At 47.1% G+C, this 27,023-nt stretch overlaps 1 protein-coding gene across 2 annotated transcripts in view; it reads right to left on the reverse strand.

Moving 5' to 3' along the window:
• The window catches only part of LOC118217506 (spectrin beta chain, non-erythrocytic 1), an 84,966-nt gene that overhangs the window by 20,073 nt on the left and 37,870 nt on the right, over positions 1 to 27,023 (reverse strand). For both annotated transcript variants that reach the window (XM_035399391.1, XM_035399392.1), the window contains 11 exons: positions 10,817 to 10,968; positions 6,939 to 7,112; positions 6,180 to 6,271; positions 5,129 to 5,209; positions 4,749 to 4,864; positions 3,416 to 3,528; positions 2,904 to 3,091; positions 2,055 to 2,172; positions 1,147 to 1,305; positions 577 to 879; positions 46 to 199 (listed from right to left, as the gene is read on the reverse strand). In XM_035399391.1, coding sequence (XP_035255282.1) covers positions 46 to 199; positions 577 to 879; positions 1,147 to 1,305; positions 2,055 to 2,172; positions 2,904 to 3,091; positions 3,416 to 3,528; positions 4,749 to 4,864; positions 5,129 to 5,209; positions 6,180 to 6,271; positions 6,939 to 7,112; positions 10,817 to 10,968 — 1,650 coding nt within the window. The remainder of the gene's footprint in view (positions 1 to 45; positions 200 to 576; positions 880 to 1,146; positions 1,306 to 2,054; positions 2,173 to 2,903; positions 3,092 to 3,415; positions 3,529 to 4,748; positions 4,865 to 5,128; positions 5,210 to 6,179; positions 6,272 to 6,938; positions 7,113 to 10,816; positions 10,969 to 27,023) is intronic.

The following is a 27,023-nucleotide window of genomic DNA, read 5'->3' on the forward strand; positions in this document are numbered from 1 at the left end:
CACTCTGAGGCAGAGACGCTGTAAACTCTCTCTCTCTCGACCCACCGTCGGTGTCGATGGCAAACTTCTGCGCGTTGGCGTTGACAGATTTGACGCGGTCGGCCTGGATGGCGATGTCAGCCTCCACCAGGGCGTGTTTCTGCATCAGGTCCTCCACTCCCAACAGGTGCTTCCCATAATCCTGGGACAGCAGCAGCATCTGTGGTGGAAAGACAGCGAGTCACACACCCGTACAATATGCCTGCATGTTACACCTGAGAACATACACCTGTAATATACACCTGTATTATACACCTGAGAACATACTCCTGTACTATACACCTGTATTATACACCAGAGAACATACACCTGTACTATACACCTGTATTATACACCAGAGAACATACTCCTGTACTATACACCTGTATTATACACCAGAGAACATACACCTGTACTATACACCTGTATTATACATCTAAGAGCATGCACCTACACTATACACCTGTATGATACACCTGAGAACATACACCTGTACTATATACCTGTACGATGCACCTGAGAGCGCACACGTTTTGGGTTAAAGACCCTGCACCTCACCTTCATCTCGTCCATCCAGTCCATGATGTAGAGCATCTCCTGGAAGACCTTCTGCAGGCCCAGGTTCATCTCCAGCCTCTGCCTGCGCGCACGGAGCAGCTCCAGCAGGTACTCCCACAGCCGGATCACGTTGTCCTTGCGCGCGGCGATGCGCTTGATGTCGTGGTAGTTCTCCGCCTCCAGCTCCCGCGCCACGGCAACCACGGCCTGCACGCGCTCCTCGTACGCCGCAATGTCCGTCTCGATGGCCTCGTGCTTCTTGGTGGCCGCCTCCACCGCCTGAAGGTCGAAGCCGAAGTTGTCCTGTGGGGGGGGGAGTATGGGGGGAGCGGGTCAGTAATTTCTCATGTGCTGCTCTCAAACGTGCTTCATGTCAATCCTCAGCAAATTCAGTTCACTTGCATTTGTAAGAGTTAATTATGACTGACCCAGATGTTTGGCCCACTGACCTGCAGATGTATTTTTGTCACAGGTGATTGGTAGTGCACCTATGCACAAGTGTGTTGGTAGTGTACCTGTGCACAACTGTGTTGGCAGTGCACCTGTGTGCAGGTGTTGTCGGTACTGTACCTGTGAGACGAGGCGCTGGTTCTCGCTCAGCCAGGTCTCTCTCATGGCGGCTTTGCGGTCAAAGCGGCGGGCCAGCTGCTCCAGTTTCTCCTGCCGGATCAGTTCCGTCCTCAGGGCCAGCTCCCGCTCGTGTTCCGCCTTTTCCAGTCTCTCCCAGGCCTGTCACAGGTTAACACACACTTACTGTCAAAAACACAGTCTCTCCCAGGCCTGTCACGGGTTAACATACACTTACCTGGCAAGGGGCAAAACACACCGTGGCAGTATTCAATCAACATGTGTCCTTTGGTTTAACATGAAAGTAAATGCAAGCACACATTTTTTTCACAAATGCAGCTTAGCAAGTTAGCTTCAAGGGTGTGTTTGTGAAGACAAAAATTCAGATTTGCATTTATTTGTAAGTCAAAGTTTAAGCTGATTGAATTCAGGCATTGTGAAGCAAGGCACAGCCCAGTGAAGCTTAGCCCAGCCAGACCCATAGAGACACTTACTATTGCAACAAATAAACTATTACTAAACAAAACATAAAATCATCTGAAAGAACTTTGATCCTAATATTGGTGGAAGTTTATGTTTTATTTACAACTGTCAGCAACCCTCAGAAATTTCGCTGGTGTCGAACAGGGTTAAAATATTTCAAATATGCTAAATGCTAACGCAGCTCCTCAAAATGGCCAACATTCTTTGGCAGGGCTCCCTGTTCCAGGGACTCCGGTCTCTGTGTTTACCAGGTCAGGCCGTTCGCTCAGTGGTACATCGAATTACCGCAAATATGTGTCTTGTGAGTGGTGAGTTATGGGCGTAATGGCAACCCGTGGCTTGTGTTAAGCGTGTTTTCTGCGCTTCTGGCGTTGTGTGGACGTAGCCGATTACGGGCTGGCCAGGTCAGCGCAGGGAACAGTTCTCACCTTGTTGATGTCAGAGATGAGTTTTCCCTCCCGGGGCATGTACACTTTCTGGTTGTTGGCCCTCATCTTGCTCTGGATGGTGAAAAGCAGCACTTCCAAATTGCCCTTTTCAGTAAACCTTGATGGAGAGAGAGAGAGAGAAGGACAAGTGACATCAGAAAAAGGGAACAGCAGGCTGTTTCCCAAGCGTAAAGTAACAATGAGCCCCTTTGTTTCACACAAAATTTCAAGAACAGTCCAAGGCCAGGCAACATTGCAGTTGGTCATGAGGTCATGCTACAGACAAGAATAAGTTGCCATTTTGTATTGTTTTCTATGGCCACATTGCTGCTCCTCTAGTTCATTTATCTCCGGTCATGTGGGTCATAGTTAAGGTCTGGATGTTCTGTTAAGCAGAACAGAGCAAGCTGCGAAAATGACAGAATTCACGTGCAGCAGGGTGATGTCTTAGGCACCTCCAGCTTATAAATGCAGTCCATTTACCATCTATACTGGCCTTACATCAGTAACCGATACAGATTCTAACTCCGACAGAGGACTGTGGGTGGCAGTGTGGTAAAGTGCTTATAGATCTGGCCTTGTAACTTAGAGGTTTCAGGTTTGACTCCCAGGCACCTGAATTACCCCAGTAAATAACCAGCTGTGTAAATGGACTGGATATAAAATCTGTGAACTGTGTAACTTATTTTTGTAACTCGCTGTGTAACTCTTTGTGTAACTCGCTATGTAACTCATTGTATAACTCATTGCGTAGCTCGCTGTGTGACTTGCTGAGTCACTCGCTGTGGATATGACTGTCTGTGGAAAACGTGGATCCTTTGGGGGCTGAATAAATGGGGGGGGGCTTACTTTGGAGGCTTCTCCACGGTTCGGTAGGTGTTGAAGGCCTGCAGCTGTTGCTGCACCCCCACTAGGGAGTTGGCAAATTTGCGGTTGTTGAGGATGATGATGGTCTGCTCGATCCACTCCAACAGGTCGGAGGCCAGCGACTCGTACTTCTCGATCATCTTCTCCGTCTCGATGGCATTGTCCAGCACCTGAAACAGAGCAGAACATTCCAGAGCACTGTTCTTCCTCACAAATCAAGGTAAGTTAAGTTTGGTGCTAGCTGAACTTTAAAAAATGAAATGAAATGATGTTTAATAGTTCGTCAAGGATAAAAGTTGACTGCCTACTTTGGAGCCCAAGCTCCTCCCTCTCTGTAGAGCCCAGGCTCCTCCCCCTCTGGACAGCCCAGGCTCCTCCCCATCTGTATATCCCAGGCTCCCCCCCCCCCCCCCCCCCCCCCCGCACAGTACAGCCAATGCTCCTCCCTCTCTGTATAGCCCCTCCCCCTGGGCGGAGCCCAGGTTTCTCCTCACCTTGCCGATACGCTTGCCCTCCACCTTCAGGGCCTTCATCTTGGAGAAGTAGTGGTAGTACGTCACCACATAGGTGATGACCGACTTCTCATCAGGGTGGTCAACGCTGATATCTGCAACACACAACCAGGAACAAATTCAGCACACACTCCCTTCAGTTACACACATATACACACACATACACACACACACACACACGCACAAACACATGCATATACACACACAGACACACACACACACACAACCAGGAACAAATGAAGCACACACTCCCTTCAATTACACACACACACACACATACACACACAAACACACACAGACACACACATCCACACATGCATATACATACAGACACACACACAAACAGGAGCAAATGAAACACACACTCCCTTCAGTTATACCAAGCACACACGCACACACAAATACACGCACACACATGCAGGGAGGGGAGGTTTGGCAGTTTTATTAATGTTGCGGAACACACACTTGAGCAGTTTGATGGATTACTAGGACCGGGACTGAAAAGTTTGGCAGCGGGACAGTTTTAAGACGAGGTGAAGGCCGGCCCCTGTGCTAGGCGGGTCTGGGTGCACCATGATTAATCGCATTCAGGACGGTCGCAGTCACGCTAACAGCTGGATTTCTAAAATTACACTTTTACCAAACGGATATGAACAGATATGCTGAGAAATGCTTCACTGAGCTCCCCTCATTTGCCAAGGAACCGCGCTGCGATCCTCAGAGTTAGCTCTAACCCTGACACTCACATGCTGTGCTTTATGGATTCCACTCTCAGCTACGACGCGTCTGCTTTTTAAAAAATTCTTTCTGATCAGGCCAAAGCCCCATGATCATTTTTTTACGGGCCGTTTGCCTCTGGACGCTTATTTGGTGTGAAATTCCCGCTGCAGAACTACACTGCGAAGGCAGGGTGAGAGGAAGTTCATCTCTACAGCGCAGAGCTGGAGTCACACAGAGTATGTGTGTGTGTGTGTGTGTGTGTGTGTGTGTGAGGGTGTGTGTGTGATGGGTTCTGTGTACATTTCCAGATGTGTTGTTGATTTATGTCTCTGTAGTTTTCTATTCCCGATTCATGAACCCACAATGCAATGAGACTGGAGTAACATCCAACCAAACCCTCCAACATCCACAGGCCAAATTATAATTTACTAAATTTGATAATCATAATCCTACCAAGCCTGACCATTTTAACTTGCGCTGGTAGCATAAAGGCACAGTTAATGTTTGTAATGAGTAGACAGGCAGATACGACACAGACAGACAGACAGACATGCAGACAGACAGACAGATAGATATGGATGGGGGTGTATCTGACCCTCTGGATCCAGTAGCTTGGTGAGCCCCAGGTGCTGCTCGGCCAGGTTGAAGGCATTCTGCAGGTTGTGGTGGGCGTTGGACTTCTTCAGCTTATCAAAGTCGATCAGGTCAGGCCTGCACAGAGACCCAGCATCAGAGATTGGAACCACACAAACAGTGATAGAAGAGTTCTCATAAATCAATGTCACTGAATAAAGACATTGTCGTGAATTGTGTCTGTGAGTGAGGTGTGCTGTACCTGTATCTGTGAGTCAGGTGTGCTGTACTTGTGTCTGTGAGTCAGCTATGCTGTACCTGTGTCTGTGAGTCAGGTGTGCTGCACCTGTGTCTGTGAGTCAGCTATGCTGTACCTGTGTCTGTGAGTGAGGGGTGCCGTACCTGTGTTTGTGGATCAGGGCATTGAATGCCATGCCATCTCGCCAGCTAGTGGTGAAGTTGTGAATGTTGACGTTGGGATAGCTGCAGACACAGAATAGAAATTAAAAATCATATCGCAATATACAGAATCCAAGACATCAAACAGCAGAGACAAAATATACACAAATCATTTCAAAATGACACATTGTTTTCATTCATAAACAAAACTCATTCTGTGTTTGCAGTTGACTTCATTTCCGTTCTTCTCTCTGGCTATTTTTGTCATATTACAAAAGTACCATTTGAATAAAGCACAATGCATCCATTGTGTAGCGGTTTCCTGATTTCAAGTGCTTCGATAAAATCTCTTAGATTCAGCTCACAGCTGAATGTCTGTATAAAACACTTCAGGGAAAGTCCATTAATCACCGGCTGTTTACTGACGATGACCTGACAGAACCAGGCCAGTCCTGCTGGCGCAAATTACAGCAAAGGCTGCCATATAATATGCCATGCTGGGATGAGTGAGTCAGTGCTGGGATGAGTGAATCAGTGCTGGGCTGAGTGAGTCAGTACTGGGATGAGTGAATCAGCACTGCAATGAGTGAATCAATGCTGGGGTGAGTGAATCAGTGCTGGGCTGAGTGAGTCAGTACTGCGATGAGTGAATCAGTGCTGGGATGAGTGAATCAGTGCTGGGCTGAGTGAGTCAGTACTGGGATGAGTGAATCAGTGCTGGAATGAGTGAATCAATGCTGGGGTGAGTGAATCAGTGCTGGGCTGAGTGAGTCAGTACTGGGATGAGTGAATCAGTGCTGGGATGAGTGAGTCAGTGCATTAGGACAGGGTATAAATTGTTTCCTGCAAGTAGAAAACATGGAGGTGTTTAGATCATACGCTTATTTTTCAGTGGTGTGGTGTCATCGGCAAAAAGGTGGTTTTAAAGAACTGGTTTCATTCGTTGGTTTTGTTAGAGATTTGTCTTCATCTCGAAAATTGTGAATATTTGATATTACACTTCACTGAGTTGAGGATACCGGGTGATGCTGATGCTGTTGCTATGGCCACTCACCCTGCGGTCTTCATCTGACACCATAGTAGCAGCGCATCCTTGGCAGACCTCTTCTCCTTGTTGTCCTCCGTCTCCACGCTGATGTCCTGGATCTGTCAGACAGTGAGAGCCCCAGACTCCACTTCAGTGTAATACAAACACTGGCAGAGCACCCCCTGTAGGCCATCTGAAGAGGAGCTGTAATTTCTTTTAATTGGACTACAGTGGTAGCTAGCTTACACTGGTCCCGCTAATTCACTGTGCCTGCAGACGTGTGGATTCAACTTTAATCCTTATAATATACCCCCAGAAATAAGTTCTCCATCAACTTTTAATCATTGGTTTAGATTCTACATACACCCTCAATCGCCTGTAAATTAGCTTTGGCAATAAATCCTATAAACTGTTTTTTGATGCTTTGTAATCCTGACCTGTAGTTTAGGATTCACTGCTGTAATTGTTCGATATTTGGCCACATGGTCAAATTGATGTGCTTTTCTTACAACGTTTAACAAATAAAAAAAATACAAAAGAAATAAAAGAATCAGGAGGTGATTTTTCCTGATTAATTAAGAAATAGCAAACTTCAGACCCAAAACATTTCTGGGGTTCAATAGATGCCGCCCTTGTGACCGCTGTAACTGGTAAATTCATCTTTAGAGCAGCAGTTAGTGCAGCCGCCTCCCCTCCAAGGAGACCTGAGTTTCAGCCTTGCCGGATCTGTGCTCTGACGATACATACAGAAGTCCATGCTAGGCTAAGCTAGGCTAGGCCACTAACCTGGAAGCGGAGGATGATGGTCCAGATGAGGCCCAGAGTGAGGCGGTGGTTGCCGTCGACGATGTCGTGGGAGCCCATGTTCTCCAGGTGGACCCTCTGCTCCTTGAGGAACTGCAGGGCCTTGTCCACATTCTCCAGGCAGTGGATCCTCATCCGCCCCTTAGTGGGCTTGGGCTAGGAGTTAGAACAGAGCGCGCTCAGTGAGAACACAGCACAGAGCATGCTCAGTGAGTCCACTGCACAGAGCATGCTCAGTGAGTCCACAGCACAGAGCGTGCTCAGTGAGTCCACAGCACAGAGCGTGCTCAGTAAGAACGCAACACAGTGCGTGCTCAATGAGTCCACACCTCTGGAATTTGCCATTAAACAGCAAAACACCCTTTCTCACTAAACACTGAAAACAGATGTACTTCTTTCAGTTTCAATATGAAGTGTTGTGTGTTCAGAATTTAAATGGGCAGCTCAAACTATGCCCTTTAATGCCCTTCAGCTCTCATAAGGATGAGGTGTGTGTGTGCTCTTGTGCATGACTGTGTGTGTATGTGTGTGTACCCTTGCACATGATTGTGCACGTGTGTGTGCTTTTGCGCATGATTGTGTGCGCGTGCGTGTACGTCTGAGACATGGCAGCCAAAGTCACAGGAGAGATCATGAGATTCCTCTTTACAGAGCAGGGCTGTTGGCTAAGGAAGCAAGTCTGTTTCACTCTTATTCAGGATATCTTCCATCAGTATGTATGTTCAGTGATGCAGAAATCATGCTGGGTGGTAACCAAGTAAACCAGCACCCTCTTTCTCTCCCCTCTCTCTCTCTCCCCCACTCTCTCTCTGTCTCCCCCTCTGTCTCGTGCTCTCCCACTATGTCTCTCTCTCTGTCTATCTGCCCCCTCCCTCTCTGTCTCTCTCCCTCCATCTCCTACTCTCCCACTATGTCTCTCTCTCTGTCTGTCTGCCCCCTCCCTCTCTGTCTCTCCCTCTCCCCCCTCCCTCTCTGTCTCTCTCCCTCCATCTCCTACTCTCCCACTATGTCTCTCTCTCTGTCTATCTTTCTCCCCCCTCGTTCTGTTGCTCTCTCCCCCCTCTCTCTTTCTGTCTCTCTCTCCCCCTCTCCCTCTCTCTCTCCCCCCCTCTCCCCCCTCTCTGTCTCCTACTCTCCCACTATGTCTTTCTCTCCCCCCTCTCCCTCTCCCTCACCCTCTCTCTCTCTCTCTCTCCCTCTCTCTCTCTCTCTCCCTCCCTCTCTCAGCGCATGGTGCTGCAGCTCATGCGGAGGGTTTTGTTCTGCTGTTGCTCTGTAGCGGAGCCACAGAGGAGCCCGTGTGACTCCAGGGGGCTTTGAAGCAGCCGAGCCGCCATTAAGGGGGCCAATCAGACGGCGGCCGGTTGAACCCGTGGTCATACCACTCCCACCGGGACTGAGCCTGGGCCTACTTCTCTGGAAGTCACGGGCGGGGAGGGGGACGGGGGGATTGGAGGGGGATGGGGTGTCGGGTGTAGACGAAACTGGCGCTGACTGTAATCTCCTTTAATTGCAGTTTGACTCAAAATCTGTCTGTATTAGTCCATCAGGATGCTATAGGGGCAGGGTTGGTTGGGAGGGGGGGGGGTTGTCCGCAGGATAAATTGGAAGGACATTTAATCTGAACACTCAATGTCACCAAGCCTCCCTGTAAGAAACTGCAAAAATTCTGCATATTTCGGTGATACTGAAATGGACACTATTTGTTTGGTCGCTGTGGGTGTGGCTTTGAAAACTGTGGGTGGAGCTTCAGATAACTGGAGAAGACACAAAGACTCAAATTTCACCTGTTTCCTCCAAGTGCAAGTCACACCACCTCAGCCCCCCTCCCCTCACCCCCCCGCCCAGTCAGCGCTGCTACAGGAGCACTCGCGCTGTGGTTAACGGTAAAATCACCACCTCGTTTGCGTTCTTCACACCTCAACAGACCCGTGCTAAAGCACAGCGGAAACTCTACTCAGAGATCTCCGGAATCAGTGACGCCTGCGCGGCGGCTGCCTCTGCTCCCGCAGGGTTCTGGGATGTTGAAGGATTACCTCCCGTCTGCTCACGGCTATCAACACACACACGCCTAATCAGATTAGGGAGCCATTTCATGGCTTTTTGCACTTTGGATGCCGCCTGACATATTATGCCATATAATATATATAAATATATATATATATATAAATTCAATCAACGGCACTCCACCAGTATCTTTCTTAAATTCTTAAAAGAAGCAAAACATTTTCAGATGAAAGAAATTGCATTCATATATTGCAAAATATATTTATGATTTAACTAACTGAATTCCACAATACATTCAGATGATTACATAATTTAAATGAGCACAGGAGTGTGTTCTATGCAGTATATTTAGTGAAATTCAGTGACCTTATATCTGTTGGGATTTTTACTTTTCTTAAGGTTGTGAAGCCTGACTCTCCTACACCATTGCTGAACAGGGCGACCCAGTAACCTGATACAACGTACACCCCCCCAGTGGAACTGGCCTTCACAGAGCTAACAGAGTTCAAGAAATGTTCAGATATGTTCAGAAACGTTCAGAAACATTCAGAATCCCACCTGCTGATCTTCCACACTGGCCATGGTGAAATTCTCCCTCAGAGGAGTAATTAGTTTACGTACAAGATTTTTAAAAGCTGGTTGCATTTTGGGTGAATTTCTCAATAAACATCCCCCTCTGTGAGCTGTGAGCAGCTAGCAGCCAGCCAGGTACTGTTACCTGGAGCTCTGCCACTCACCTGTCCTGCATTACTATTTAAACACAGGTGCAGTATGCATGAGGCTAAGCTACTTCAAGTAATCTGTGAAGCAAAGAACCATTCACAGTTTAAGACCACTTTCAGATACACTCACCCATTGAAAGCTATGTCGGCTCTCTCGAGTAAGTTTATTAATAAAAATTCATTTTAAGGCTTCATTGGCCCCGTTCATTTCAGATGTAACTGAAACACTGGTGATTTACTCACACAGCTATGCTCATCCTTTCCATAGTGTTTATCAGGTACACTATTTGCTAAATCTACTCTGCACCAAGACAGCATTCCTATTTCCTCGTTATCTTTACACTGATGTCACAAGCAGAGTGAGCCAGCCTACCTCTCATATGTTAAATGAAGGAATGAATGACTGAATGAAGCATCGCATTTATACAGCACTTTTCCATGAATGCATAAACTTAATGAATGCACATCTGTGTCTGGGTGTGACGCTTTATGTGTGAAGGGATTAAATGTTCCCGTTAAATTAGCTGCATAAATAAAATGCTAGAAAAGCTACTTGTGGATCTGAAAGAAAGCAGCATCTAAACATGATCTCACTGTGCTGGATTCTAGCTCTGTATTGAACAGCTGTTCAGTCTCTTTTGTTTAATATTGAATGGCAAACAACAGGTTTCTGAATGTATCTTTATGTGTGTGACTGTGTTTGTGTGTGTGTGTGTGTGTGTGTGTGTGTATGAGTATGTAGGGGTGCGTGAGTGTGTATGAGTATGTGAGTGTGTGTATGAGTGTGTGTGAGTGTGTCTATGTGTGTGTGGGGGTGTGTGAGTGTGTATGAGTATGTGAGTGTGTGTATGTGTGTGGGCATGCCTGAGTGGGCTTCTTAACTACTGGAGGTATCAGGTGCTACATCACATCATAGAATGCCAACAGTACAGGCTCTGGCCATGCCCCCATCATGAACATTTAAAAGCACACCAGACTAAAACATAGTTGGCTGGGAGGAAATTTGGGGTTGGGTGGGAGGATGGATTTTGGGGGTGTATTTGGGGGTAGGGGAGTGGATTTTTGGGTTGGCTGGGATGGATTTTGTGGGTGTGTTTGGGGGGGGTAGTGGATTTTGGGGTTGGGGCTCACCAGTCTCTCCCCACTCAACACCTCCAGCAGTTTGATAAGCATGCGTCCATCCCGCAGGTCCATGTAGAGGTCGGTGATCCGGCAGGACACCCGCGCCAGGTGGGAGTTCACCCATTTGGTGAAGGTCTTCTTCTGCACGGCCTCACGCTCATCTGGAGAGGGGAGGGGAGGGGACACAAAAACCGCCGTTAGGTTTCACTTCTCTGAAAACCGCGTCACGCAAGAACAAACCGATTCAAATGAGCACCTTCACGCTCCGACGCCCGCACGTTCGCAGCTAACGTGCTAAAGTTTAAAGAGATCGAAAAGGCGGAGCTGAAACTCGCAGAACTTTGCGTGGCGCAGCTGCTAAATGCTTAAAGCTCGACCCTCTTGATTTCACGTTTCAACTCTCATCTGAAAACAAAACAAACAGAAGAATCGGGAGAACTGCGGCTATCCTGTTTACGCAAGGCGGCTCCGCGGGCCTCCCACCCTCCTTTCCTAAAGTACGCGCCCTGTCTGGAAGGGCTCCGCTAATGATCGGCCCCGTGTTCCTGTTATTGTTCTTCTCGACAGAAAGACGTAAGCCGCGGTTTTAGCCGCTCTGCACCTCTGGCAGAATTTCCTCCAGCTGATTCCGAGTGTGCAGCTGTGGAAGATCACACATTTCCCAAATCCATATCCCAACGGCTCCGTACTCAGGGCCCGAGTAGCCTTCCAGGAGCCATTTTTGCTCAGTTCCTTCGCAGAAATGCAGTACGTGCACAGATGTAGAAAGGTTAGCAAGCAGCCTAAGAATTTCCATTTAAATTCATATCTTGGTTGAAAACATAATTGAACTACTTTAACACTTCAGGTGCCAATAAATTTAGATCTCAACCAACACAGCAGATCTCCAGTATCAGCTGGTCTGGATGGTTGAGCGTAAGAGAGCTTCCCCCATATCGGGCCACTGCCTCAAATGTTTCTGTGGCACGACAGTATCACAGAAACAGTGAGAATCTCGCGCTTACGCTAAGGAGCCTCAGGTTGCATTTCAGAGACGTGCTAATGCTACGCGACAGAGAGGCGTCTCCACATCTTGGCCGGGACGGGGTTCCCCAGACAATGGGCTCTGTGTTCCCACCCCTTCGACTCCGGCCAAGCTCAACCCCCGGAGGGTTAGCCGAGAGTAGCAGCATCTGGTCTTATCGTTAGCCAAACACGTCGGCCTTTAATGTCGTCTTCAGAGAGCCCGACCTCTTTCCTTTAAAACAAACGGCCGACCCTCGTTTTCACTGTGGTGAAGTGAACCCTAAATTCTTGATTGCTTTTCGTCTGTGACAGGAAAATAATCATCGTGTCATTGATAATTTATGCGCAGCATCTACCGGCCATTTTCCCTGTACGGCCATCTGTGTGCTCCTCAGTAATTAAACCGACGTGGATCTTCCCCGGACACTATTGATTTTTAGGACAAAGTCAATGTGAACTCAATCGATGCCCGAGTCAGTGACCGTAGGCAGAACTGCTGAATTAGAAAATCCCTGAACGACCATGTACGGGTCCCTTCTGGCTGACAGCTGAGAAGTTTATTTTTCCAGGTCATCAAACCTAAAGTAGCGCTGTTCCAGATGCCACTGCCGCATCGGAGACCTTGTAATAACCTGCCTGCCATTTTGCATTTCTGAAAACATAATGCACTCTGAAAAAGGACCACTTTGTGTCACTGCAGTGGGACAGTGCAAAAGCATTTTCGGAAAAGACACTAATATAATGGAAATCAGCACCTGAACAGATCTCACGCACCCAACGTCAACTTACGTTCCCCCGGGGAGTGATTTCACAGGCGCACCTCACACAAATGTAACACGCATCATCAACAAGAGAAACAAACCAAGTTATTAATAGATGACAGATTTATATTGTGAATATGGGTGGGGTTGGCATAACTTCTGGTTTAGTAAAAACCCTTTCCTCGGGGTTTGGGGTATCGGGGGGCGGGGGGGGGGGGGGGGGTGTTGAGCAGCATCTTACAGCTGATGTAGCTGCAAACAGGAAGAGGAAGCTGCTGTCAGGGCGGCGTTGATGAGCCGTTATCTCATACTGACAGCCCAGGGGCATTTCCCTGTGCCTGAGCCAAATTAACAACAATCTCTCACATCACAGACACTCACACCCCAGAGCCTCACGTTCGATTTGCTTTCGCAGCCCCCTGATTGGTGGAACAGACAATCACTGGGTAGAGATATGCACCCTGATTGGTGGAAGAGACAATCACAGGGAAGAGATACACATCCTGATTGGTGGAAGAGAAAACCACAGGAAAAAGATACACATTCTACCTGCTACACGCTCACAATCAGCTTGAGTTAAATACCTGACAAGGTAAAGGACATAGTCAGTGACTCCAGGATCTGGAGTCGATATCTCCCACAGTGGATATCGATGGATATGCCAACGCCACTGATTTTAATAATGACACACATGAGCTCACACACACACACGTACAAACACACACGCACGCGCATTAACACACACGAGCACGCGCACACATATAATAGGCCTATTTCACAAGATGGCGACCAAAACCGGATGTAGGGATACTTTGTTTCCGGTTACCGTTGCTACAACATCTGCTGTCCGTTAACAGCGTCTCTGTTCCTCTCGGTTGTCCCGAAAATGAATGAATAGGGAGCCTGACAACTGTGAGGAAAAGCGATTCTGTTAACGTTGACGGTCAGCAGGGGAGGCAAATGCTATGTAAGTACAAAGTGTTAGGCTCCACAAAATTATTTATGTTATTATACTGAAGTGAAATATCTCTGAACTAAGTTTTGTACTACCGTTACTATTTTGTGACATGCTGTTTGTGCTGTACTTGTTCTAATAAAGATTTATATTGCTTGTCAGATCGCCTGTGTCATGGTGTTCAGTTCACTACCGAGATGTTTGTTTTCATCGCTGATAAAAACTACCCACACATTTTTAAATCAGCTGATATATCTTAAGTAGGCTTGTCGCGATGTCCGTCAATACATTTTGTAATTACAATTAACAACTAAAATAAACGTGCATCTGCAGTTTCAACATTGAATATCCAAATATGTGCTTGCTAACAAGCTAGCTGTCTAAAATGTAATTTGCTAATCATAACATAACATATAGCTCGCTAACTGATTTTATGACATTCCAAATGTGTTTTTGACAATGTTGTCTTGATTATATAACCAAGGGCAAAGTATTCACACACATTTTTTGTTTCTCAAAGAGTGGTAGAGCCTAATTAAATTCCCGAATATATAAATACAATTTCTGAATATATAAGTACAATTCTGAATATATAAATTCAATTTCTGAATATATAAATTCAATTCTGGATATATAAGTACAATTCCCGAATATATAAATTCAATTTCCGAATATATAACTTCAATTCCGAATATATAACTTCAATTCTGAATATATAAATTCAATTTCTGAATATATAAATTCAATTCTGGATATATAAGTACAATTCCCGAATATATAAATTCAATTTCCGAATATATAACTTCAATTCCGAATATATAACTTCAATTCTGAATATATAACTTCAATTCTGAATATATAAATTCAGTTTCTGAATATATAAATTCAATTCTGGATATATAAGTACAATTCCCGAATATATAAATTCAATTTCCGAATATATAACTTCAATTCCGAATATATAACTTCAAATCCGAATATATAACTTCAATTCTGAATATATATATAACTCGGTTTATAATCAGGCATATCACAAGACAGCCGTTTTTACTTTTTGAATAATTTCTTTTTTTTTCTTCATCGGCTACTGAGTGAGAAAAACAAGTTTAACATTAGCATCAGTAAAATTTGACAGTACAATCAAGGATAAGCAAACAAAAACGTTAAATAATTAAAATTTGAATGAGGCAATAATTCGGACTTCATTAAGGGGTCCTTATTTTCTTGGTATTAGGACCTTTCAAGTAGGGGCACCAAATTTCACAGGGAATGGCCCAAAGAGCTAGAGAAACAGAAAATAATCTCTTAACCAGCGAGAGTTTCATAGAAACCCTTGCTGCAGCATGCGACAGAAGATCGTGTTATGGCTCAATGGCAAGCTCCAGCGCACACCAAACTACGGAGGAAGAGGTCTGCACGCTATTTCGCCGAGGCTCTCAACCAGGCGAACGTTTCTCTGCTCCTGTTTACAACCTGAGGCAATTCTCCAAACCGGTGCAGTACAGATGAGCTGCTTAAACTATTTGAATAACTTGCGATGTTGGTGTTTGAGGTGCTTGGCTAAGTTAGCTGTATTGCCTACTGTTAAAGATGTAAAATAATAAAAATATTAAATATACAAAAATATATAATTCACTGTCAAATCAAAATCAAACAGGCCTAGTGATTGTAACAGTTCTAGTTTTTTTTTTCCCATTTTCGTACCGCACTCTAGTCTGAGTTGGCCTGCTTGAGAACGGCTAAAAACAGGAAAACAATTCATAACAGGTAAAGATGGCTAGCGGCAGTGCGCCTGCCATGACAGTTCCACCAAACATAGGCCCTACCACTCTTTGAGAAACAAAAAAATAATAATTCATGTGTATGAATACTTTGCCCTTGGTTATATAATCAAGACAACATTGTCAAAAACACGTTTGGAAACACTGTCATTGCTCATTTTAAACTGAAAGAGGAAACGCATCTAGCTAGCTAACTTAGCCAAGCACCTCAAACACCGACATCGCGAGTTATTCAGAGTTTAAGCAGCTCATCTGTACTCTTTGCGCGGTTTGGAGAAGTGTCTCAGGTTGTAAACAGGAGCAAGGAAACGTTCGCCTGGTTGAGAGCCTCGGCGAAATAGCATGCAGACCTCTTCCTCCGTAGTTTGGTGTGCGCTGGAACTTGGAATGTCATAAAATCAGTTAGCGAGCTATATGTTTTGTTATGATTAGCAAATTACGTTTTAGACAGCTAGCTTGTTAGCAAGCACATATTTGGATATTCAATGTTGAAACTGCAGATGCACGTTTATTTTAGTTGTTAATTGTAATTACAAAATGTATTGACGGACATCGCGACAAGCTTACTTAAGATATATCAGCTGATTTAAAAATGTGTGGGTAGTTTTTATCAGCGATGAAAACAAACATCTCGGTAGTGAACCGAACACCATTGCACAGGCGATCTGACAAGCAATATAAATCTTTATTAGAACAAGTACAGCACAAACAACATGTCACAAAATAGTAACGGTAGTACAAAACTTAATTCAGAGATATTTCACTTCGGTATAATAACATAAGTAATTTTGTGGAGCCTAACATTGTACTTACATAGCATTTGCCTCCCCTGTTGACCGTCAATGTTAACAGAATCGCTTTTCCTCACAGTTGTCAGGCTCCCTATATTCATTCATTTTCGGGACAACCGAGAGGAACAGAGACGCTGTTAACGGACAGCAGATGTTGCTTCACGCTACGAAAACACAATGGAGTCGCCTCCAGAAATGTATTAGTGTATATATGGTTTTTATTGTGATGTGTGGTATGAGCTATTGTGTTATACTGTAGATTTTAAAAACTGATCCAATATGATAACTTTCCATTTAACCTGGACAATAAAGCTTTATTAAATTTGGATTTAACATGCTGTTGTGTCCGGTGGCATGTGTAGAGTGTGTGTGCTCCACTGAACAGATGTAAAGAAAATTCCGGAACTTGGGCCGTGCTAATGAGCATGTGGTGGAGGCACCATAATCACTTACGGCAGGAGACGCCCACCCAAAAACCCTCTGCAGAGATCTCAGCTTGGGGAGGGGGGGAGGGGAGAGGGGGGGCACCACATCCTAGCACACAAACCCTGGAACAGCCGAGCCTTTCTATTTGTGTGTGTGTGTGTGTGTGTGTGCGTGCGTGCATGGGGACAGGTAATCTGCCAGCTGCTGGGTGTGCGATTTTACTGCAGGGAAATGTTGTCATCGCCCCCTAAAAACCCCACACTGCAAAACCAGAGAGGGCCGTGTGCAAAGCCAGAATCGCTCTGAAAAGGGAGAATGCATCACGCTGCCCAGAAACTGGAGGAAGCAGCATGCAGGTGGAAAGAGCCGGAAACACAGCATCTATCCTCAGCACAGCTCTCGCTCTCTCTATCTCTCTCTCTCTCTCTCTCTCTATCTGAACAACACTTACTTACTGATTCACTGCGAAACAGAAGAGGAAAGCAAGTTCTCCAATGAACCCCATAGCTCTTGAGTACTTTTTGCGAAGCCCATATTCACGTTGCTATGCTGCCCTAAAGCACCCCAATACTGTGGTACCCTCGTCAGCACCTCAGTGGCAGCATCTGAAAAATGGAACCTTGCTGTCTAACAAATAATGCTGAATAAACCAGAGGCTACCTGTAATACTGAATAAAAAAACTCTCTTTACAAAAAACATCTACAAAAAAAAAAAAATAATAAATTAACAAGCCTTCAAACAAAGGAGAGGGGCCCATTGTGAATTTAGCAAGAATGGGAATGGGGGGGGGGGGGGGGGGGGGGGGGGTGGGGGGGGGGGGGGGGGGGGGGCATGACCTTGACCTGCAGTGCTCTGTCCCTCAGCAGGGAGAACAAAGGAACCACATACTGGGAGGGTGGGGGACAACATGGACGCTATCGACACACGTCCCCCACCCCCCACCCCCACAGGCTGTCTGTCTCATTATCCCATGCTGATAAGTCTGTCGCAGTGCTGAAACACCATTTTTGCATATTTCAGCACTATCACTGCAAACACAAGCACACAGGGCTGACCTGGAATAACCTTCTATAGGGTACGTGGAGTGGAGTGCTACACTTGGAAGTACATTTGCTGAAAGATTACTTAATGGAAAAATGGGTGCCATGAAAGTAAAATCTGTCACAACTACAGGAACACATTTCCCCTGAATGCTGAATATGAAAATGACGTTCATATTATAAGCGGGGAAGACTGTAGCCCATCATCTGTGGAGCAGCAGAATCTTACTGCAGAGTTCCGCTGCCCTTCTGCCCCACAATGCCTTGCAACATTTCTCCATCACTGGAGCACTAAAACTGGCGGGGTTCTGGCAGGAGATAGAAGTGTTGCAAAGCATTGTGCAAGACTGCAAGAGTCATTACACACACATACACACATACTACACGCTCTCTCCCTCTTTCTCTCTCTCACGCACACACACATGCACACACACACACTCTCACACACACACACATAACACTCAGCCCCACTCTCTGATGTGATACATGCTCATAGTGCATTCCATAGCAGCTACCTCAGGCCCAACAAACCCAAACCTGCATGTAATTAGGCAGCTGTCTGTGTCACACAGACAAGTTCACCAATTTCCAGAGGAAGAGGCCATTTTTTTCCTGCCTGCTTGACGTCGTCCATGCACCTGTAGGGCCCGACTCGGCCCAAAGTGAACTCATCTTTCCGTCTCACCCACTATAATGTGTCTGTATATGATGTGCGATTTAATCCAATAACTTCATGACGATGAAAGCTCTCTAAGAACAACATCTGAGTCTTACTGTAGTGTGAGCTGTACATAAAGTCCTGTGAGACAGGCCCTAAATTCACAAGAGGAGAGACATATCAGATCGGATCGCACATGGCCTGTTTCGCTCTCCGGACCGGGACCAGGATGTGGACCTCTAGGGGACTGAGCAGGAACAGTTTCTAAATCACAGGCCTGAGTCAGCCGGGTCCCTCTGCCAAAAGCCACAGCCTGCCCTTACACAGCTGCACGGCGTATGAAAACCACGAGCTCTCCACCGACGGGCGGGAACCGTATCGGCATCAGGGACGCATTAAAGCTCCCAGATACAGTCCCAAAAACGATGGGACAGCAGGGGGACCTCCACATCCGAGCGTAGCACTGAGCAGCACGCTGAGCGAAGGGGACTCCGCGGGAGGGGTGTTAGAACACCAGCCGGCTACAGCAGCGAAAGCCTGAGAGGGGGTGGGGGTGGGGGGGGGGTCATGTGTAGCTCTGCGTGGGTCAGTACAATGGAATTCCACACACTTCCTGAGGCCCGGGAGGGGGGGGGGGGGCAGGTTGAGGTCATGCTGGTTTGTTTTGGGTGTGGACGGCGGGCTCGATCGAAAAATAAACCGCCGATGTTGATGTATAAAACGACCGGGCCGTTCTTCGAATGCGAGTCGCGTTGCTCACATCCTTCAGAGAGCTATTAAACAAGACTGTCGTGAAGAGAGAGATGGAAAATACACACACTACGTGTGAGGGATCTGACAGCACAATGCGTTTGTGTGTGTGTGTGCGTGTGTGTGCATGTTCTGTGTTCTGTGGTTACAGAGTTTTGGGGGTTATAGTGCTGTTTTGAGGTGGCTCTGGTCAGTGTTTCGGGGGCTAACAGCAATGTTTTGGGGTGACTCTGGTCACAGTGTTTTTGGGGTTATAGTGCTGTTTTCAGGGTGACTCTAGTAATGGTGTTTTGGGGGCTATAAAACTGTTTTAGGGTGACTCTGGTCATGGCATCTTGGGGGTTACAGCGCATTTTTGGGGTGACCCTGTTCCCAGGGGCAGGAGAGCGCTGAGCAGGAAGGGTGCGGCCGTCCGCACTGTATCCAAAATCCGCTCCGCCCCGCGGCTTCCTCCCGCTTCTCTGCCATCATCCCGCGCAAGCCGTCGCGTTTCCACAATAAATTATTCATCTCCCCACTTCCTGTCCCGCCACGAACGGACAAACAGACGGGACGAAGCCCAAGGACCTGACAACCCTTCAAATGCTCCCGGGGATGGTCTGAAAGCCCCCATTCATTTTAGTTTTTGCGGGGGGGGGGGGGGGGGAATTATTGGACAAACCAGGGAACGGGCAAAAATGGGTTTGATTGGATTTTTAAACAGGCCTCAATCTCAACATCAACCTTCAAGGGAGAGAATTCGCAACAAAGAAGGTCTGTGAGGGTAATGGGGTATAACAGGGCCTCTGAGAGAATAATACCCAGGTTAGCAGCCCGATTTTAATCTGCGGGAACAGACAACGAAGAAAATGTGCTTAGAATGGAGACACGGAAAATCAATGCCTCTGGATAAGAGCGTCTGCTAAATGCCTGTAATGTAGCGTAGATTAGAGCGCCACAGCACCGTGTTTCTCCACACGCCAGTAGAAGCGTGTTTCTCTAGACGCGTGCCGGTCCTTTCTATGTGGTTCTCTCAGGGCAGAACCACATATCTGAGGTGAGGCACACATATGTGAATGCTGAATACTGGAAGAATTAAATCTTTGACCAAAAGATCCTTAATTGGTCACTCAGATCAATATTCAAATTGGAAATAAGTATTAGTAGCTACAAAATGGGGAAAACAGTTCCAATTATATATATATTCAACCCTGCAGAAAATAATTTATTGATATCATTCTGTTTCCTGCTGAAGAGGAAGCAGATCATACATCATGTATGATATGTGCTTATGTCCGTACGGGGTTGTTAACACGGCTCCCCCAATGCTGGACACACAGTATTTGAAGATAATTTAAAATCATCTCCCCTGCTGCAGTTACAACACTTTCTACCTTTCAGGCCAGAGGCTTTAAAGTGGACTGCGGGAATCTGTATTTTTAATCAGGCAAAACGTGAGGCGACTGCGTGAGTATAGCGCCGAGGCGGCCAATAAAAGTTACGGGTCTCAGGAGCCCAGCAACCGGGCGTGGAAGGAAACATGAAAACACGGCTGTGATTCTGAGCATCTGAATGCCAACAATGAGGCATCGTTGTCTGCAGTGTTCTCAGCCAGCTCAGACTAAACAGTCCTGATCCAAACCATCCCAGCAGAACTGAAGACACACCCCGCCCCTCTGTGCCCCAACCACCACCCCCCCCCCTTCCCCTTCCCCAGGCCCTTTCTCAGAAGACGCTTCGACACCTTGTACATGGCAAGAGTGAAAGGGTCCTTATTTTTTGGAGAGAGGGCTTGGCCCCTCAGGGAGTGGGCTATGGGTCTGAAAGTCAAGCGACAGACAGGCTCATGATACCACACATCTGTGTTTAATAAAGGGATGGGAAGGGGTGTGGCGCTTCTGAAACTGGGGGGTGGGGGTGGGGTTCCCATCGCAGCCGATAAGCCACACCCACCGGCAGAACACACCAGAGCGTTCTGTGATAGGGCACTTCTGAGTGACAGGGAGACTCACCATGAAGAATTCTAAGCCCTTATTGGGTACCTGTCAGTCTAGAGCATTCTGTGAATTTTCACTAGCTGGCAAGAGCCTTTAAAACAAGTGAATTGGCATTCAAAATGGAGGTCACGTTGCTAAAACACATCTGGGGTCATAGGGAAATTAACATACCTAAAATTCCTTACAGCTAAATGCAAACTCCAGGCTACATTGTAGGAATGAGAAATTCACAGTCTGCACTTTTGTTTTTTTCTTTTCTCTTTTGCGGAACTTGTGCGTATAATTTACACGTGTAGCTGGTCACAGTTTCCTGTCGGTCACGGCTCGTTTGTCACACGGCTCCAACCCAAAGTTTGGCGGCTAGACCGCCAACGGAGCTTTCACATCCCGACCCCGCGCCAGAACCGCCAGCGCAACTCCAGAGCAGTTCTGGGCTCCGGGTCTGTGGGCCCGTCCAGGAATGCTGATGGATTTCTGCTGCAGGAGCCTCATGGGAAGGAAGTCTGACAGAGAGAACTGTGCGATTTTTGGGATTTGCACCGTAGCGAACCGAAAGCACCAAGCTGTGAGACCCCAGAACCAGCTGCACTGTGTAGTACCGAGAAATCTAATGACAGCTATGATGATTCATTCCTGTTAATGTTAATTTTATATATATACGCTTTGGGAATATTTATGTGATGGTGTGAAAAGGCAACACCAAATATGATGGAAACAACATTTTTTTCAAAAACTGGAAAAGATGCACCTCTGAGAAGGACGTGATTTTGGCTGTTAGCAGGACCCCCACATTTTTTTAAATTCAGTGTCTGAAGTAGTGGTTCTCAAATACGACTATATGCCTCTCTCTCTCTCTGTCCATTTCTGAAGTTGTTCTACAAAGAGAAAGAACCTCCATGCCTTTGATCTTCCAAATGACCTTTAAATTAAGCAGCTTGTCCCCTTTTCAGCTGATCCACCTTCACATCAGACTTTCTCACATAGAAAATAGGGCTCGCCTTACTATTTCACAATGACAGGTCTTAGCGCACACAGATCCTAGAACGGGTCCGTTTGCGGGGCCAGCCGAATTCACCGTACAGAACAAAAACTGAATGTCAGATCTGAAGTGTGTCAGATTTTAGGAGGGGGTGGGCGGGGGGGGGGAGGCTCAGCTCTGTAAGTGACAGTGATTAAGTGAGCGTGGTTCTTCTGCTACACGGAGAAGTAATCTCACAGGGCGGGCTAATCTGCTGACAGGGAACATCTCAGGGAGGGCGGAGCTGCTGAGGATACACCCGAGCCTCGTCTTCCAGAGCGTCCGCGTGCACTCCGCCATTTCTGACATCTGTAATCTCTCCGCTATGCGTATGACAGCATCTTTTATGGCTCAAAATGGCAGCCAGATCATCACCAGCTGACTTGTATTTTTTGACGTGAACTGCTGCAGCTGGCTCAAACGCTAAATGCCCCTGAAGCTACTATAAAATTACTGACGAAATAGTCATTGGGTGTTCAGCGTTAACAAGCATAATAAAAAAACTTTTAGGAGTGCTTGGAACTATTTAAAAGAAAAGTATTTCTAAAATAACTTCCACTATTAAAAATAATGATATTATTTTTAGTAGTATGTCATCAGACAGACCCAGTTTAGGAGAGCATTTCAGAGATTTATATTTGTGTTAGCTATATGTGTGACTGCATACTATTTTATTTCATATATTCATTGTTTCATTGTAAATTATTTTGAGAACTAAGTTGGTAATACTGACCTTCAAATGAAGTTGACTTTGACATCAGTAAATGTCTCAATATCTCAAATCAATCAGACAGGACTGGACAGACTTGGGATAAGTCTGGGGTAAGTCTGAGATTAGTGTGGAATAAGTCTGAAAGCATCTGTAAAGGCACAGTGTTGCCACGGTGACCCCAAAGTGTCAAGGGTGACCCCCTGCTCTTGGCTCATCCTTCAGTGGGGTTCACAGTCAGCCCCCAGCCCCTTCCTCCCCGTCCAGAAGCATCCGCTCCAAAAACACCCCCCCCCAACCCACTCACCCCCATCTGGCACTAATAAATGCTAACAACGGCACCCCAAAAATGTGTCACCAGGCGAGGAGCCCTCTTCCTCTTCATGCTGTGGCACTTCCCCTCTCCTTCAGAACAGCTTTATGAGCACAGACCCCGTGACCCCGCTAACACACACACTGCACCCCAGCTTTATATCTCCCAGCAGAGGCAGGATGGGGAGGTGGGGGGGGGGGGGCAACACTGGGAAAATGAAAATAATTGAAATGAAAACATTGTAAAGATGAAGCCACGCCCCTGCTCTTCCTCGCCCTGTTTTCTCTCTCCCCACTCCGTCTCCCTCTTAGTTCCGCTGGTTCTTTGCCAGCCTTGCCAGTGGTGGTGGAACAGACAGCCATTGAGCCAAGCCTTGGGGGGTGGGGGGACTTGGCAGCTGCCTCGGCACAAAAGCGCCACTTCAGTCTGGAGTCGCTCGTCTGTCCGCCCGTCTGTCCGCCCGTCTGTCCGGGCTCGGCGTGAGGGGCCCGCTTTGTGCTCCGGCCCGGGTTCAGATCCGGAAAGTCACACGCATCAGCGAGTTCCGCACGTCCGCCAGAACCGCCACATTCCAAACACGAGCACGAGCCAGTGTTAGAGCCTGTCTGCTCTGCTTGCCTCTGTCTCTTTCTCTCTCTTTTTCTCTTTCTCTCTGTCTCTTTCTCTCTCTTTTTCTCTCCCTCTCTTTCTCTCTGTCTGTTTCTCTCTCTTTTTCTATTTCTCTCTTTCTCTCGCACACTCTGTGGTTGTAACTACACACAGAGGAAGGTCACCTGTACCCCAGTGACACATGCACCCTTTCCTGGCCCAGAACCAGACCATTACATCCTCAAGGCCCAATTCTGTTATTCTGAGTCACACAGTTTACAAAGTCGCTAACAGAGCCGCTCATAAAGTTATTTAATTTGCTTCTCACTGCAGCCCGGTCCTCGGACTACGAACGAGGTGTTTTCTTCATTCATATGTACAGCTCGCTGCAGGTAACACCACAGCATCAGAGGTCAAGGGTCAGGGGTCAGGGAGCAGGTAGTATATCAGACACCGTAATTACATACATGTGCGCAAACTCCTGCTATTGAGGGATTTGTATCACGCCAAACACAGTTCTCAAGTTTGTGTCAAGCTGTAATGCGGAACATATTTTAGCAAAAGACTGGGCACCCTCAGGGACCCAGAGTCAGTCAGACAACCTTCAATACCTCATAACAAAACATAAAAAATTGCGCTGAAAAGGAAAAATGAACCTAACACCGGCATAGACGTGCTGAAACGCCAGTTTAAGGTTCCTAAAAGAAAAAAAAAAACCATCACTCAATTTTTTTCCACGAACGCTGTGTTCCTGGTGCAGCATGTGCGAAATGTCAAAAAAAAAAAAAAATGAGAGAGAGAACCCCGCTTTCTCCCCGCTCCGCACTCCCCGCTTCTCAAAGGGGGTTCAGGACGCAGGAGTCTGTCGACACGCTGCGGATTTATGGCGCATCAGAAGGGGCCCACATTTCACCACCACGTTCCAGCCTCTCAAAACGGGGTCCCCACCCTGTCATCCCGGCTCTAAAAACGCAGGATCAGGAATAATGTCATCCGACGGGACAGAGAGAAACGGCCACAGCGTAGCCCCAGTCCTGGAGGGCCACAGCGCCTGCTGGTTTTCGGTGCGTCTCAGTTCAGTTTCAGTCACTGACTTTGTAAAGTGTTCACACACTTTGTTTCCAAGGCCTAAATTGGCTGCTGATTGAAAGGAAGCCACAAAAACCTGCAGGCACTGCGGCCCTCCAGGACTGGAGTTAAACCTGCAGGCACTGCGGCCCTCCAGGACTGGAGTTAAACCTGCAGACACTGCGGCCCTCCAGGACTGGAGTCAAACCTGCAGACACTGCGGCCCTCCAGGACTGGAGTTAAACCTGCAGGCACTGCGGCCCTCCAGGACTGGAGTTAAACCTGCAGGCACTGCGGCCCTCCAGGACTGGAGTTAAACCTGCAGGCACTGCGGCCCTCCAGGACTGGAGTTAAACCTGCAGACACTGCAGCCCTCCAGGACTGGAGTTAAACCTGCAGACACTGCAGCCCTCCAGGACTGGAGTTAAACCTGCAGACACTGCGGTCCTCCAGGACTGGAGTTAAACCTGCAGACACAGCGACCCTCCAGGACTGGAGTTAAACCTGCAGGCACTGCGGCCCTCCAGGACTGGAGTTAAACCTGCAGACACTGCAGCCCTCCAGGACTGGAGTTAAACCTGCAGACACTGCAGCCCTCCAGGACTGGAGTTAAACCTGCAGACACTGCGGTCCTCCAGGACTGGAGTTAAACCTGCAGACACTGCGGCCCTCCATAGGGAGGCAGGCACTTATTTGACAGTATGAACCGCCTGCTTGTGTAAGTTTAAAATCTCTGATTACATTCAAATTTTGTCAGCGTGGACGACTCACTTTTTAATCTGTTTTCACCGCCGTTTACCAGGACACACACTGCGTGCTGCAGCAATTACTTTCGAAAAAACACTGAATTCTGACCTAGAAACTCATAGAAGTCAGCCATGGAAGCTGGTATCATAATTAATTTCCCACAAAAACAAAAGTGGATAAAGTGGGTGGGCACTCGAGAACCCAGAGGAAGTGGCCATTTGGAGAGACAGGAAGTCACGTCGGTGATGTCACTTACAGTGTTAAAGGAGAATGCCGACCCAGCGGATATGCCGTCACAGTTTCCCTCTGACTGGCCACAGAGGCTTGGCCTCAGGTCCGACTACCGCACCATTAATCCCAGCTGCAGGACCAGGAACCCGGAAAGTCGGGAAGCTGGCCGCTCTCGCGCGGAATTTTATGTGGAATGTCAGACAGACTTCCTCCTTTACTTTTGCAGCCGATAGTTTTACAGTTTCTCTGACTGATGTGGGCTCGTCTGTACATTCTCCCTGCAACCGTAAAAGAGTGTTTCTCATTCAGACTGAAATAAAAAAGCCAAAATAGGCGGAAACATTAAGCACAGAAACTAGACCCATGTCATAATCCAGAAAAGACACAAGCGTACAACTGCAGGAGTCTGCCGTTAAATGGGCATCTTTAGCAACCCCTCTCTGTCATCGTTATGCTAATGAGTTCACTGTGAGGTACTGAATGGGAGAAAGGCCTGACATTGCTAGCAGGCTTTGTTCCCTGCCATCAATCTTAAACCGCCTCATTCACGCCAATCTTCAGACACTGTGTGTGGCATTCAAGGGCAGTCTTTTCTTTAACAAAAAAAAAACAAAAAAAAAACGAGGTGTTAAAATCCAGAACTGAGATCGGTGGATTTGAGCCTTGCAGTCAGAAGACCACAGACCGCTGGAAAAACATTTATGCCTTAAAAACGCTGCACAGTCATTCCTGGACACCACCCCACAGAACCGAAGAGTCTTGTGCTTTGCTCACTGATAAACAACTGAGGGGACAGAGACTTTGGATGGTCTCCTGGTGTTTATAGTCTGTCTGCGACGATGTTACAGTCTGAGCTTTTATTACACAGAGGAGTTTGTGCAGCCCCGCTCAGCACCTGTGCCAGTTCACAGCCGAATGTGTTTCACTGCTGAAACGAATAAACTCAGCCCTCACAGGGGGGAGGAAGCACCGCAAAACTCCACACAGAAAACATGTCCTGTTACGCTAGGACGTGGGGCTCGACGCCTTCTGCTCTGGAGAGTTCCGTGAGAGATTCAGGAGGGATTAAATAACAGCGGAATGGGGGAAGTGAGAGAGAGATAGAGAGAGAAAGAGGGAATGGGGGAGAGGGAGGGAGAGATAGAGAGAAAGAGAGAGTGGGGGAGAGAGAGGGAGAGATAAAGAGAAAGAGGGGGAGAGGGAGAGAGAGAGGGGGAGATAGAGAGAAAGAGGGAGTGGGGGAGAGGGAGAGAGAGAGGGGAAAGAGAGAAAGAGGGAGAAAGGGAGTGAGAGAGAAAGAGAGGCACTCTGGGAGAGTAAGAATTTTACTTTTTCAGTGGAAATTCCACATGGAGGGAGAACACACAATAAAATGTGTTTACTTCCTATGCCACCGCA

This window comes from Anguilla anguilla, chromosome 2 (genome assembly GCF_013347855.1).
Source record: "Anguilla anguilla isolate fAngAng1 chromosome 2, fAngAng1.pri, whole genome shotgun sequence".
In the NCBI taxonomy this organism is placed as follows: Eukaryota; Metazoa; Chordata; class Actinopteri; order Anguilliformes; family Anguillidae; genus Anguilla; species Anguilla anguilla.